General features: G+C 43.7%; 1 protein-coding gene across 1 annotated transcript; it reads right to left on the bottom strand.

The window, feature by feature from the left end:
* Positions 1 to 2,603: 2,603 nt before the first annotated feature.
* pck1 (phosphoenolpyruvate carboxykinase 1 (soluble)) lies at positions 2,604 to 6,894 on the bottom strand. Its single transcript, XM_030421548.1, has 10 exons — positions 6,784 to 6,894; positions 6,128 to 6,405; positions 5,498 to 5,682; positions 5,180 to 5,383; positions 4,886 to 5,073; positions 4,623 to 4,785; positions 4,298 to 4,522; positions 4,064 to 4,195; positions 3,861 to 3,956; positions 2,604 to 3,661 (listed from the first exon to the last, which is right to left on the bottom strand). The coding sequence occupies exons 2-10, from the start codon at positions 6,349 to 6,351 to the stop codon at positions 3,204 to 3,206; spliced, it is 1,875 nt and encodes a 624-aa protein (XP_030277408.1). The 5' UTR covers positions 6,352 to 6,405; positions 6,784 to 6,894; the 3' UTR covers positions 2,604 to 3,203.
* Positions 6,895 to 14,628: the final 7,734 nt, after the last annotated feature.

Below are 14,628 nucleotides of genomic sequence, written 5' to 3'. Positions count from 1 at the left end.
TCAACGTCATTCATAAATTATTGATATTCCTCAACTTTTAAAGACAGCGATGCGGTTTACTGAAAACAGGAAAACTCTTATTTTATTTCTATTCCTCTTCATTTTAAGATGAAGATTGTAACATCTAGAAACAGATGAAACCACAGTTTGTTTCCATGATGAGAATAAGACTCTTTATATATAATAAAACAGTTAAATATCTTGATAGGATGCCGATGTTTTTGCAGTGGATGAGTCGATTTTTGCGCTGTCAGGTTTCTTTTTTGCAAAGTTGCAGCTTGACTTGTTTGTGCATGTTTAATTCCACTGTTTAGTGTTTCTCTCCACAATCTGACACATCTACTGTGTAAAATGAGCAAGCAAAGACTTTCCAATGACTTTCTGTGATGCCAGTTCTTCATATATGTTCATGTGTTGGACGTCCTGCACGATCAGGATCAGCCTGTGAATGTTTCACCGTGTTGTTTTGTGTTTTTGTCTGCACTTGTTCTGAGAGGCAACATGGGACGTACGGACACACATCACAGATAGTGTCAAAAACAAGTCAGTGATGATTAACTTCTGTCGCTGTCATTATCTTCACATCTTACACAACCGCTGCCGTGAACCATGGAACAAGAAACATGCGGTCTCAGACGGACGCAGACCGGCTGATGGACATGAAATGTACATTTAGTGACTGATTGTTTGTTTTTTTGACACATGTGGTGTTTTCTGTGTGTGTGAAATTACAGTATGTGCTAAAAAATAAGCTTAACCTAAAATATTGCAGCAAGCAAAATGCTTTCACAGAAGAGTTTGGATAAACGGTACAGGATATATTATATAACTCGTGGAAGTATTGACTTGTTCTGTTGAAGCGTGTTAAACCCACACAGGTGGTTTTAATTATTCTTTGACAACAAACAAACATTGTCATGATTTGAGAATTAATCCAACTTAAGGTCGATTTCGTAGGCTTTACTAAACTTTTGACACATATTAGTGAAATTATCTTTAAATATCCCTGAAAATAATATTCCAGGTGAATTGACAAAATAATTATAATTACATTTATCGATAGCGTAGCGAGGTAACAATGTTACAGCTGTTCCAAAATGTTCACCGGTGATTGAAGCGCTATTAATTTATCTTTTTTGTTCAAAAGCCACATTAAACAGTAATTAGGTCCTCTTACATAATGTACCTTTACATTATTTGTCCTGGTGCTCATGCTAATATTAAGCTGAGCAAACGTGTTAGCAAACAGTAGCTCGTACACCTCCAGCGGTACGGAGCAGAGTTAGCATGTTTCCAGCTAGTTTTCCGGCTCATTTAAAGTGAAACTCTCGCCAAAAAGCAACCGAGGCTTTATCTGTGAATGTACATAAGTCAAACCTTCGTGTAAATGAATAATTACGACGAAAGAGGCACGTTTAACATTTACCGTACTTTGCTCGTAGTGTCACCAGTGTCTGCCGTCAAGGGAGACAAAAAGTGTCGATCCCCGAGTGCGACCTAACAGGCAGGAGAGTAACGGTGGACCTCCAACCTGTTGGGTCGCACTCGGGGATCGACACTTTTTGTCTGCCATGACGGCGACGCGCAGGAGATCCAGCTCCTATGGCGAGTGGTTCAAAAACCTTCTTTTTAGTAAACTCTGCGTACACAAACAATGTTCTCAATGCTCGTGTTCATGTGTAGAAACCCTGGTGATACTACAAGCAAAGTTTCATGTTGTGTCGAGACTTCTTAGTGTTTTAAAAATAGAGATTTTGATGCTATCGTAAAAGTGCCCGTAGCACTCCCATTGAAAATTAGCTTGCCCGAAATCAAAACTTCAGTAAATCTTAAAAGTGCCTCTATCGTCATAATTATGCTTTTACACGAAGGTTGGACTCATATTCAATCACAAATAAAGCCTTGGTTGCTTTTTGGCGAGAGTTTCACTTTAAGCTCTGCGTTAGCGCTCGTGTCTGTTCAGCAGATAAACACTTGACTATGTTCAGTAGTTGGTCAGAAAACTAGCTAGTTTGTTTGTGCTTTTGGTTAAAAACACAACATGACACTTGTTTAAGTTTAAATAGCTCCATTTCCCAAAAAGGAGGGATAAAACGTATTTTAAAAAGTCTGAACGTCTCTTCAGCTTGTTGTTCTGTGAAGCTGTGTCGCTAACTCACCTGAAAACAACTTTCCAACTGCAGCTGACTCTATTCTTTCCTATTTTTTCATATGCTAGCAAAGTAAACGCATATTACTTCATACTTCCAGGGTGTTGAATCACAAAGAGAAGCTGCTCGGCTGCTTTCTTTACCCGACATCTCTCCGACTCATGTGGTCATTACGAGAACAAAAAACACTTTATAAGTTTGTTTTCTAGTCTTGATGCTGTCGGTGTGTTTGTTTGGACAGATGGTAGTTTGTTCCTTACTTTTATCATCGGTGCTTTTGATCTGTACTGTTTGTTTTGACAGCTGCTGATATGTGAGGAGGATAAGTTGCATCAACTCTTTAAGACGCTTTAAGGTTTAGACAGTCTTTGTTTTGCTGCCTTTTTCAATATCAGAAACACAAGAACGATAGAAAACCCAGATGAAAGCATAAACAATGAGATGCAGTCACTGTTATCGTTTTAAATAGCTTTATTGTTGTCTTCCCCTCTTTTGGGGACTCGGGATTATAACAAAACGGAGCAAGAGTTACAAAGAGACAGTGTACAAAAATAAATTAACAATAACAGAAAACATACATTTACCCCAAAACAACACTGGAGCCGAGCTAACCTGGACTCACTTACTCCTTCTGTGCCATATAGATCCACACGGCAGTGACAATATAATGTGCGTTCATAATAAGTTACTATTAAATAGTAGAATTCGGACAAACAGGCCGAAATCAGTTTAAAACAAAGATCCCTAGTCGATGAACAATGAGAAATGTTCATGTAATTATTCTCGACATCCCCCGACGCATTTTCAGAATAATAACCTGATGAAAAGAACGAGTAGAGGCAGAAATGTAGTCGTAAAACTAATCATCAGAGGAGAGTTGTTCCTCAGCACAACTACAACGACATATTCTGGAATTACTCTCAATCTGTTCTTTGAATTTCCAACATCTGGTTACAGAATTACTAAGATTCAGTTGTGGAATTGCCAACAAGATTTTCTAGAATCATCATTTTCCTTCAGAACATGCTAACATGCTAACATGCTAATCATCGTTTACATCTGCTTCACTCGCTGCTGCAGGAGATCCAGTTGCCGGGCCACCTCGTTGGGCAGGTCGTCGTTCACCTGCGTGTCGAAGTACTTCCTCACGTCCTCCACCTCCTTCTGCCAGAACTCCTGATCCAGGGAGAACAGCTCATCGAGGTGCACCTCCTCCTTCAGGCCCTGGAGGTTCAGGGAGTCTTCGCAGGGCAGGTAGCCGACGACAGAGGGCATGGCGCCGGCCGCGCCGTTCACCCGCCTGAACATCCAGTCCAGCACGCGGATGTTGTCGCCGAAACCGGGCCAGAGGAATCCGGCGGTGGGGCTCTTGCGGAACCAGTTGACGTGGAAGATCTTGGGGAGTTTGGCGCCGGGGCGGTCGGCCATGCTCAGCCAGTGAGAGAGGTACTGTCCAAAGTTGTAGCCGAAGAAGGGACGCATGGCGAAGGGGTCGTGCATGATCATCTTGCCTGCAGAAACGAAGAGGAGGAGAGAAAACTGGTAAATATATTTTTATTCTTAAGTCTACTCAATGTCCAAACAAGCAGCTTTACTTTAAAGATAATGTGCTACTGTCTGAGTCGTTAAAGGAAATCAATGCTCCTGACGAGGCTGAGGAAATTCTAGTAATTCTAAGTATCTTATCGTGAGGAAAGATTGGATACGGACCTTTGTGTTCCGCTGCAGCGGTGGCCTCTGACCTCATGGCCGCTCCGACAAACACTCCGTGCTGCCAGCTGAAAGCCTCGTACACCAGAGGGACGCCTGAAAGAAGCACAAGTTAGATTAGTTTTATCTGATACTGTCTCTGTCCTCGTCTGGTATTCTACCGGTGTTGTCTCCAGGTTATTTTTCCTGTAGTCTCTGCGCACCTTCTGGTCTACGGCCTCCGAAGATGATGGCCTCGATGGGGACTCCCTCGGGGGATTCCCACAGCGGGTCGATGATGGGACACTGTCCAGCCGGGGTGCAGAAACGAGAGTTGGGATGAGCGCAGGGTTCACCTTGGGAGCGAGAAAGACGGGAAAGTAAGCTTCACGTCACAAGATCCAGACCGAACTTCTAAAAAGCGGCTCATCTGTGAATAATGATAACTCAGCTCTCACCATCTTCTTTGCTCCAGGGTTTGTTCTTCCAGGAGGTGATGGTGACTCCCTCGGGCAGCGACTGGTCCATTCCCTCCCAGTACACGCCGCCATCGCTGGTCTCCGCAACATTGGTGAAGACGGTGTTTTTGATGATGGTCTTCATGGCGTTGGGGTTGGTTTTGGCTGAGGTGCCGGGTGCAACGCCGAAAAAGCCGTTCTCAGGGTTGATGGCACGGAGGTTTCCTGTTGATGGAGAACAAAAAAGGGAACAGGAAGAGTTAATTTGTGTTGTTATGAGTCTGATCTTAATGTCCCTGATGGCAAAAAGTCTTTAGCCCCTCACCTTGGTCATCAAACTTCATCCAGGCGATGTCGTCTCCAACACACTCGACCTTCCAGCCCGGGAGCGTTGGGCAGAGCATGGCCAGGTTGGTCTTCCCGCAGGCGCTGGGGAACGCCGCCGCCATGTACTTCTTCTCCCCGGCAGGGTTGGTGACGCCCAGGATCTGAGCAGGACAGACATTTGGTTTGGTAAGTAAGGACATTGTTGTTGGAAAGATGGGGCTGAATCTATTAATTACTCCACTTGTTCTTTTTGTTCCTCACCAGCATGTGTTCGGCCAGCCAGCCCTCCTCTTTGGCGATACGTGAGGCAATGCGCAGAGCAAAGCACTTCTTCCCCAGCAGGGAGTTTCCTCCGTAACCGCTACCGAACGAGACGATCTGCCTGCGGTCGGGGATGTGGGCGATCAACGTCTGCTCGGGATTACAGGGCCAGTTGTTTACCAAGGGCTCTGAAAGAGAAGCCAGCACATTTAAATCAGTTGACAGCATGAGATTGGGGTGGTTTTAATCTTAGAAGTACAACAGAATTACAAGAAGATGATGTTGTTGACGTACTTTTGAGCGGCAGAGGACAGCCGACGGAGTGCAGACAGCGGACGAAGTCGCCCGTCCCGAGAGCGGACAGCACCGTCTTCCCCATCCGGGTCATCACCCTCATACTGGCCACCACATAGGGCGAGTCGGTCAGCTCCACTCCGATCTTAGAGAGGGGGGAACCGACTGGACCCATGCTGAAGGGGATCACGTACATGGTACGACCTGAGGACAGAGAGGCAGAGATGTCAACACTTTAATGAGGTTTTACAGACGTTGTGTACTTTTCTACAGCTGATGGAAAGCTTTTAGAGGCAGAAACATCCATCTCTGTCGTACCTTTCATGCAGCCGGGGAACCTCTGCGTCATTGCTTTGTCGAACTCTTCCGGGGACATCCAGCGTCCCAGCTGGCTGACTCCACCGTCCACAGGTGAGGGAACCGTGTCCCTCTGGTCCGGAGTCACGATCACAGTCTTACTCTCCACGCGAGCCACATCCCTCGGGTCGGTCCTGGCCAACCAGCTGCAGCAGGAGGAGGAAGAGGAGGAAGAAGAAGGATGGAGGAGAAAGGCATTGAGTGAGTTTCTTCTCTTGTTAAAGAAGTTTAATCTTTGTTTTTGGAAGAAGAAAAAACGCTAGTGCACATTTTTTTGCTGCGGGATTAGCAAAACATCTTCATTAAACTCACGCCTGAGGCTGTTTCGACAGCTTCAGGTGAGCAGGTGTGCTCCGACTGAACGAGCCGGACCTGCAGGTTTGTAAGAATGTAGACCTTTTCAACTCGTGTTGTTTCTTACAACAGCTGCTGACGACCGCCTGCTGCACATTGTCTTTAACAACAACATGAGCGGGCCATGTGCCAAATACATCCAGTAACAAAACAACCACAGTAACAACTGCTGACGGTCAAAAATGATTGTTATGTAACAGAAACAAGGTGAAACGCCACATTTACAAATCCACCTACCAGTTCTCATATTTGCTGAGCTTCTTGATCAACCCCTGCTCCTCCAGCTGGGTGAGGATTGTGCGGTTCTCCTCGTCCGAGCCGTCGCAGATGTGGATGGAGTCCGGCTGACACAGAGACACATTTGCGTCCAGGAACTCTTTCACGGCCGGACTGAGGGCGCTGAGATCGCCCTGCAGGACCCTGGGACCGCTCTGGTTCTGGGACTGAAGCTGAGGAGGCATGGCGTAGGAGTCTGGAGAGAGTAGAGAGAGTCGTAGGAAAGAACGAGAGGAAGTCTAGGAGTGGACGGTGGAAATGAAAGAGGAAGATGGTGAAAGGGATGGAAGAGGAGGATAAAAAGCAAAGAATCAGTTTAGCACATGAATCTTCTCCACGAAAGCAAAAAAAAAAAAGTTCAAACTTGAAAAGTGTCGGTCATTTAACTTCATTTTCCATCTCTCCGGCCTCCGATCGCGTCACTAGCAGCTAGATTTCCTCTCATTTAAACTATTTTGCATGAAAGAAACTGCATCAAAATTCAGGTACACGCTGCAAACTCCAGTTCAGACTCTGAACAGACTCTGAAGGGTGCAGCAACAGCATCCCATCTCACTCTGCAGACAACTTCGGTTTCCCTGCTCACGTTACACAAAAGGAAAAGAGCGTCAGGTTACCTTCAGTGGTTTGTTGGGAGCAGAGCAGCCGTCAGTTTGGCCTCATCAGTCGGTGTTTTCTAGGAGAGTCGGGGACTTGTTTCTCCTTCTTGATCAGTTGTATCTCTGTGGAGGAGGATTGTCCTTTTTATACTCTGGGGTGTCCCACAGGAGGAGGAGGAGGAGGAGGAGGAGGAGGAGGAGGGGGAGGCTCGTCGTCCGGTGGCTATTTTGCATGAACCTGCATATCTGAAAAAACACAGTGTTACAGGCCGCCGGTGAATCATTAATCAGCATCGGGACGTAACATCGTTTCCACGTAACCGGTTCCCTCTGAACACTGATAGCTGGCTGGCTGTTGGCTCGGAGCCTGAAGAGAGACAGACAGCTCGACATCCACCGCTGGCACTCCGGCCAACGCCGTCATCCCTGACCGAGAAACTCCAGCGTGAGACTGAACGGCTTCTTCTGCCAACTGAGGCCAGCTGGAAGTGAATAAATTTAGATGTTCCCTCTCACGCAAATCATGCACACTGCAATAAAAAAGGCAAAAATGTGCAACAAGAATTAAACAACACTGGCAAACAAATGATTCTTTCTTTCTGGTTTCTTGGTTGGTAAATAAGAAAAAGGTGCATTCCACACTTTTTTCTCTGAATCGGCTAAATTAAGCGCCACTAAAAGTCTCTGCTGCTGAACTTTGACCTGCATTACTTAATGCTGCAAGTTCAGAGGTCGACACCGTCGGGTCGGGGAGTGACGTGGGCAGCGCCTTGGCTGGCCTCCTCGTGATTGGCTGACGGACAGAGGCTCGTTCTCGTGTGGTCACAGGTCAGACAGGCGTGTGTGTGTGTGTGTGTGTGTGTGTGTGTGTGTGTGTGTGTGTGTGTGTGTGTGTGTGTGTGAGAGAACAAAGACTAAAGATGTATTCAGACTATTTAACAAGGTGAGTTTGCAGTTAGAAGGGTTAATAGTTTTAGTTAAAGTAGATTCAGCTGTAGCTTTGGGGAAAATCTTCATTAACTAAACAAACTTAATTAACTGATTAACAAACTTAAGCTTAAAGAACAACACACCTTCACACTGTTCGTGTTCCGGGGGCCTTATATTCCTGTGAGAACAGCCTCAGTTTCAATTATTACTCAAGTAAATATTATATAATATTATATTTTTCTCCAAAATGCATTTGCAGAATCGAGGATTTACCTTTCAGTAACATTTGAGCCGAGTGCACAGTAGTTAAGACACTATAAAAAATGTATTAATGATTGTATTCAACCTCTAAAAGTGTCATTAACAGGAGTCGTAGGTCTATTTTCTTCTATTTAAGCGTAAACAGACAACTGTTCCCTCAATTCCAGGTTTAAATATTGTTGCAAAGACAGTCAGGTTGTTTAGTTTTTCCTCAGAGCAGCAAAAACCGACTACACAGGACGAAACAGGAGTTCAGTCGTTCGTTTAGTCTACGATGGAGACTGAAATGGTGCCACGCTGCCTTCATGTTCCTGGAAGATTCTGACCGAGAAAAGCAAAGTTTACAGGAAACTAATCACGCTGTTGTTACTGTGTTGTGCAATCAACATATACGATAAAGCAAAAGACTTCTCCGTTGTAAGTTTGAGTGCAGATTCATACGAGCGAACGCGGCTTGTTTTTCTAAAACGCTGAGCAGGCGGACGAGACTGTGACTGAACTTGACCTCAGCGGTGGTGAAACAGCCAGTTGTAACTTTATAGGTCTGATGTTAATAATGCAGGAGAAGAGGAACAGACGGGAGAGAAACCTGCATGATAATTGCACTTACGTAACGCAAGTGTTGTATTAACTATTGTGTAGTGTGCTGTACCCTGTCAGCAGTCGTAAAGCACAGACGCCTGCGGATCTTTAACCCGGCTGAGTTTTCGCTTTTTACAACATTTTACACAATCAGGATGAAAAATCTCATCTGGTGCTGAATAGATTTTTGTCTCTAGATCTTATATTTAGGCCTACTTTTAATTCAAGGGTCATTTCCTTGAACTTGTGTCACATTTGTATTAAATGAAAATATCTTCCAGCGGAGGAAAACGCTGGGTACAGATGTGACATAAGAGCAGCAGGCAGCACTTTGAAGAACTGTATCAAGCGGCTTCGTGTGTCGGGGTTTAAAAACCGTGTTTATTACACAGAGACGTGAACGCATCGCTGCCTCTCTGTACCTTTTAATATCTGTTGTTTTGCGATGTGACGCAGGAGACTCACAGCTATCTGACAGAAGTGACAACACAGATTAGGTAATCAGAAAGAGCCTCAGAGGAAAAGCTTTTTAAAGACAGAGACAGTTTGATCTATTCATGAAGCAAGACGTGCAGACGAGTCCCGCAGATCTGACCGAGCTTTTCTTTGTTCTCTGCTCGAGCAGTAAGACGGTCAAACATTTCTAAACTCTGTGTTTATGAATGCAGGTTGCACAAACTTCAAGCCTGCACAATGTTCAACTAACTCTATCAGACTTTCATTATTAGATTATTGTGCCCAAACAAATTCAGAATATTATTATTATTATTATTAATGATAATAATATTATTAATAAGATATTGCCCATAATTTGGGTGTAGAGAGGTGAAGAAAGAGTCTGTGACCATGACTGTCAACAAAAGGACAAGATCGAACATCTTTGCTGGATTATTCAGGCGATATTATTAAAATGTGTGTATTATAAAACACAATACCAATCTTTAATTTTTTTAGATCATAAAGACGTGTAATGATACATTGATCCAGATCGATAAATAGATTCGATGATCAACGATTAAGTAGAATTGATGCAAAGTGACAAAATCGATTCATATCGCCGCCATCGTTAAGATACGCCTTTATTTTGAAAATCCAATGGACCTCCTTTCTGAACGCTGCTTTCTTTTCATTATAAACAATCGATTGTTTTTCCATTTAAACCACTGATAAAATAATAAAATTGTCAAATCAAATCTTTGTTGCTTTTTGTGAGCTGATATAAATGACGACATCTCGTATAAAATCGAGGCAGACTTTGCGATATCGGTAAATATCGTATCGTTGTCCAAAGAATCAATATAATATCATATCGTGGGGAAACTTGCGATATTCACCCATAAAGCAACAAACTGAGAAGAAGTTAAATATCTGATTAACTGTAAAAACACAGCAAATAATAACATATCGAGTCTTGATTTAAATGAGCTCTCAGATTTGACGTCTTCTCCGTCTTTGACTAACTCTGTCAAAGGCGTCTGGAAGCTTCGTATCCTACAAGTGCATCAGATTTATTCGGGTTTGATCGTGTGACTTCCATCTTGAAACAGGGTAAAGATGACTATCCGTAGATCCGTAGACGAGCAGCAACACGAAGCCTGATGGTGTGTGTGTGTGTGTGTGTGTGTGTGTGTGTGTGTGTGTGTGTGTGTGTGTGTGTGTGTTGTTCCGTTTACGAGCTTTCTGGGACAAAAACACTGATAGAGAAACGCTGACTGAACTACTTTCATCAATGGTAACTTGCTCAACGACGACTGATAATGTTATTTTGTGAGCTCTCGTCTCGTCTTGGTGTGTGTGTGTGTGTGTGTGTGTGTGTGTGTGTGTGTGTGTGTGTGTGTGTGTGTTCTGCAGCTGGTTGTGTAGTGATGTAACAGACGCCCGTTGAACTTCACATCATTAAAACGTACCATTATTTGTATTATGCGTCACGCTGCTCAATAAGTGACCGTGCAGAGCTGATGTTGATGACAAGAATCAGTGATTTTGAGACTGTGAGAACAAAGACAACATATTTTGGTCTGCTGGTGGAAATGTACGAGGATCCTCAGCCGGCCAGGGGCCAAAAATAACTTAATGATGTGTTTCCGTGACATCTCTTTCCCGGCTCTGCTCAGTTTGACCCGGCACACCAGCCCGACGCTGCAGGGATTTTGCATTTCCATTAAAACAGTTCTACCTGCGTGAGGATTTGTCTTTGTGTATTTGTCAGACGGCCGGCTGTAAACACTCATCCTCCCTGCAGCAGAGCTAAAAAGGCCGCAGACAAAGCTCCATTAATTTGGTGGCAAACACGTTGAATTTCCTACAAATTCTTCACAACACACCTCCTCTGTTATTTGGTTATTTAAAAGCTTTCATTTTGAAGCACCACAGTCAGTAAATGTTGGGTTCTTAACACACAACAGTGAAATACAGCAGATATCTGAACGTACACCATCTCTGGACGTTTGGCTCTAAAACTACTGATGGAAATGCAAATAATCACAGCTCGGTTTGACTGAAAGCGCCAGTGGAAAACTCCCAACATTGAACGTAACTTTGATTGGTTTAAAAGATACTTCGACTCATAAACCGAGTATATACAGTACGCAATCTATATCGTATCTGGAGCTAATCTGACTGTAAACGACTGGTTTATGGCCGGCGGAAGAAAAGAGTTTGATCAGTTATATCTGATAACACACGGTGGGCGTATGACGTACAGACAGGCAGATAACTTCAGGCTCAGTTCATAAAAAGCCTCGAAGTAATCGAAGGCGACGGTGCCGAGAGGTGAAGTGATGAACTGCAGCAGGAGGAGTTAAATGTTTGTTTAGCGTACAACCTCTCAAAGTACACGTGTTTTTCTGTTTTGAGATGTTAAAGTCATTGTTCAGCAGCTCCTGGGACTCCGAGCATCGAGCTTGTAGTCTGACCTGGTCTGTGAGATTATTGTCGATATGAATTAATCAGCCAGTTAAATCCTCAATTCCCTGTAAACGAGCCTGGTGTCGTCTGCAGATCGTTACCTTTTTACAACCAATCGTCTAAAACACAAAGAAATTCAATGAATCATTCTAAAATACTGAGAAATCCAGTAATGATGCATATTTAAGAAGCTGGATCTGTTTTGTTTTAGAGGTTTTCTTGCTCATTGTTTCAGCTGGCGAGTGTTGTGTAGGTCTCATCAACTGTCTCTGCAGTCTAATGACACACAGCAGGACAAAGACTTCAACTAATCTAAACCTGAAGTCCACTGAGGTCCACTTGGGTCCACTCAGGTCCGCTCCTCGTGGCGCTGGAGTGACGACAGCAGTGTGTAATTCAGCATCGGTCCGAACTGATTCAAACTCTACAGCAAACAGCAGCTGCAGGTTAAAGTACCAAATGCTCTGACGTAAAGACGTGCATGAGCCTGATAACAATACGTGACGGGGAGACGCTCTGTCGTAACACTGGACACATCCTGCAGACATTTGGTCGCATATAAAGATACAGAATTACATTTACAACACGGTATTTTAAAGATACAGTGTGTAGGATTTAACAGCATTTTGTTTTGAGGTTGCAGATGGAAACTGAACACCCCTCGCCTCACACTCCCGGACTAAACACATGGAAGGCCTTCTTTAAAAGCTGCTTATTTGTCCAATCTGGGCTCCTGTAGAAACAAAAAACTCCTGTTTTCTAAGGTAATGAAAGCACAACAACTCTTATGTACACTCGTGAAAATATAATTATGACTATTTTATCATGTTTCTGCCAACAGATTCCCCTGAATCCTACAAACTGAACCTTTTACAGTAATTTGATAAGGATCACATTGATCCAGGCCACATAAATGAAGGAAGAACTTGATGAAAAATATCCAGAATATTACTCATATTACAGAAAATACAACTATTTTAAAGACTTGTGTGTTATTGGTTAAGTAAAGTCTGTTGTGTCACTGTTTATATAGAGATATATTTCATTTGATTTCAAAGTAAAGTCCTTCTGGTTCTGACTGTGTTTGGACCTCGTCTCTCTTCAGGTTCTGGTAGTCGGTCTGTTCATCCTCATTCCTTCTCTCTCTCTCGTTCCGCCACTGATCTACAGACGTTCCTTCATACATTGAGTTTACATATTTTGTAGTAATACCCGTAAATAAAAATGAGTTTCACTTCTTTAGTCATGATCTCAGAGACGGGACGTGACACAAGTCAACAGAAAAACCTTCATTTTGTGATTTTCAGAGCGGAGACAGATCAGAGCTGCAGTCAAAACTGCACCCTGACACTCCTGAGGGACCTGCAGTCCTTGATTAGACTGCCACCTTGTGTCTGTTTGATGAAATGCATCCAGTCCAGAGATGTCTTGATGTTTAGTCATACAGGGTGGTGATTTCTGGATCAACTCTTTTCTCAGCCCGCATCAAAAGTACACAGATAAAGAAGTTTATGACAGGAATGAAACCTGCAGACAAAAGCTGACTGCTTGTCAGGACTGGGATTTGAACCCACACCTCTGTCCCTTTGCTCAGGAAGGAGTCCATCCTTGAGTCTGACACTTCAGCCGACTCAGCAGATCGCTAGAGCTGCTAACTGTAGCTGCTTTAGCCAGTTAGCTCAGTCAGCTGTGCAGCTAGCGGTTCTGACTGAGAGCTCGGGACCAGGAGCTTTGGGCCGGTGCAGACGACCGGAAGTGGGATACAACTGTTTTTGTACGGTGCAGAAAAGTCATCAGTGTTTTCATTGTTTGCTGTGCTGCCTGTTTTTTCTGCTTCTCAACTTATGTGACGTAACAGGTCAACCAGATGAAGGACCAGTAGCATCTAGCTGAAACGGTGCACATCATCACCTACTGTCTCCAAGTCGGTCACACTTTACAACGACAGTAGTGAAATTAAAGGGCCTACTGGAGCTGTGACTGTAGCTCAACCGAGGTGTGAACTGAAACATACTGAATGTCATCAAACGCATCGAAACGAAAGTAATTTAAAGACGGGCTCAAACCCACCAGCATCACACTGACACAACTACAGCAACACTTTATTCTTAGACTGACGTAGTTTCAGCTTGTGGCCTTCATCATGCGGGTCAAAGAAACGTGGAGCTGTTCCTCCATCACTTCCTGCTTCCTCTCAGCACCCACATTAACCATCTGGGACGTTGACAGACTATTAACCATCAATCACAAGTCCAGTAAAGTAACAGAAGGTGATTCACTGGGACAGAGTAATCCCGAGACACTCAGTGTGTTTACATGACACTCGAGAAAACAGAATTACTGTGTTAGTCCGACTATGATCGGATTTTTAAGATGCATGTATAAACTTTAGTCTGACTAAAATCGGACCGGATCAGATTTCTCATAGTCGGATTAAAACACCCAGATTATTTGATTGATAGTCGCATTACTCCTGCATGTATACATTCCATCAGATCGGATCGGATTTTGCGTTCCATGCAGGCACGAGATATCTTTCCCGGGCCGTGAGCCGGAAGTAGACGGAAATGTACAAAGATGTAGCTTCATCTCGCTCTTCGTACGCCATCTTTCTTGAATGCCGAGGCAGCTGGTGACATAAAGAGGTCAGTCGGAGGTGTCTCTGTTACCACTAGTTGAAATGTGTACAGCGCCACCTAGCGTACCGGGGTATGACATGCTCCGGCCCAATAATCAGATTTTCTCACCGGCATGTATACTCGGATAATTGCAGTTGTCTGATTGAGTAGCATAGTCGAACTATGGCTGTAATCTGACTAAGCTGTGCATGTAAACGCACCCAACATGGGACTTGAACCCTCGACCCTGAGATTAAGCGTGTCATGCTCTGCCAACTGAACTATCCAGAGAGATGTAGGTTAAAGATTTACTTGTTTTTAATTCAGCATTAACCCTTTATGGACTGAGGACACTTGGAAGGTTGGATGTGTGTGTCAGTTCTTCTCACAGCCAACACCAAAATTAGCCAAACAAGAAAAGTGAGCGCGCACTATTATGCTTAAAGTCATTTTCACTTACCCCAAAATAAGAAGTGCCTTATATATATTTAATTTATCTTATTTATATATTATTTTTATATAGAGATTTATTTATTTTTACTCTTTTTGTAACATCTCTGTATCA

The sequence above is a fragment of the Sparus aurata genome, chromosome 6, assembly GCF_900880675.1.
Source record: "Sparus aurata chromosome 6, fSpaAur1.1, whole genome shotgun sequence".
NCBI lineage: Eukaryota > Metazoa > Chordata > Actinopteri > Spariformes > Sparidae > Sparus > Sparus aurata.
Note: the sequence above shows the minus strand (reverse complement) of the source record. Positions and strands in the feature narration are given on the sequence as shown.

What these genes read in the sequence shown, in the direction of transcription:
- pck1 (XM_030421548.1), bottom strand. Translation starts at nt 6,351, where the DNA reads ATGCCTCCTCAGCTTCAGTCCCAGAACCAGAGCGGTCCCAGGGTCCTG. An exon ending in CTGTCCTCTGCCGCTCAAAA is followed by an intron (nt 5,074 to 5,179) that starts GTACGTCAACAA and finishes CTTCTCTTTCAG; the next exon opens with AGCCCTTGGTAAACAACTGG. An exon ending in ACCCTGGAGCAAAGAAGATG is followed by an intron (nt 4,196 to 4,297) that starts GTGAGAGCTGAG and finishes CTCGCTCCCAAG; the next exon opens with GTGAACCCTGCGCTCATCCC.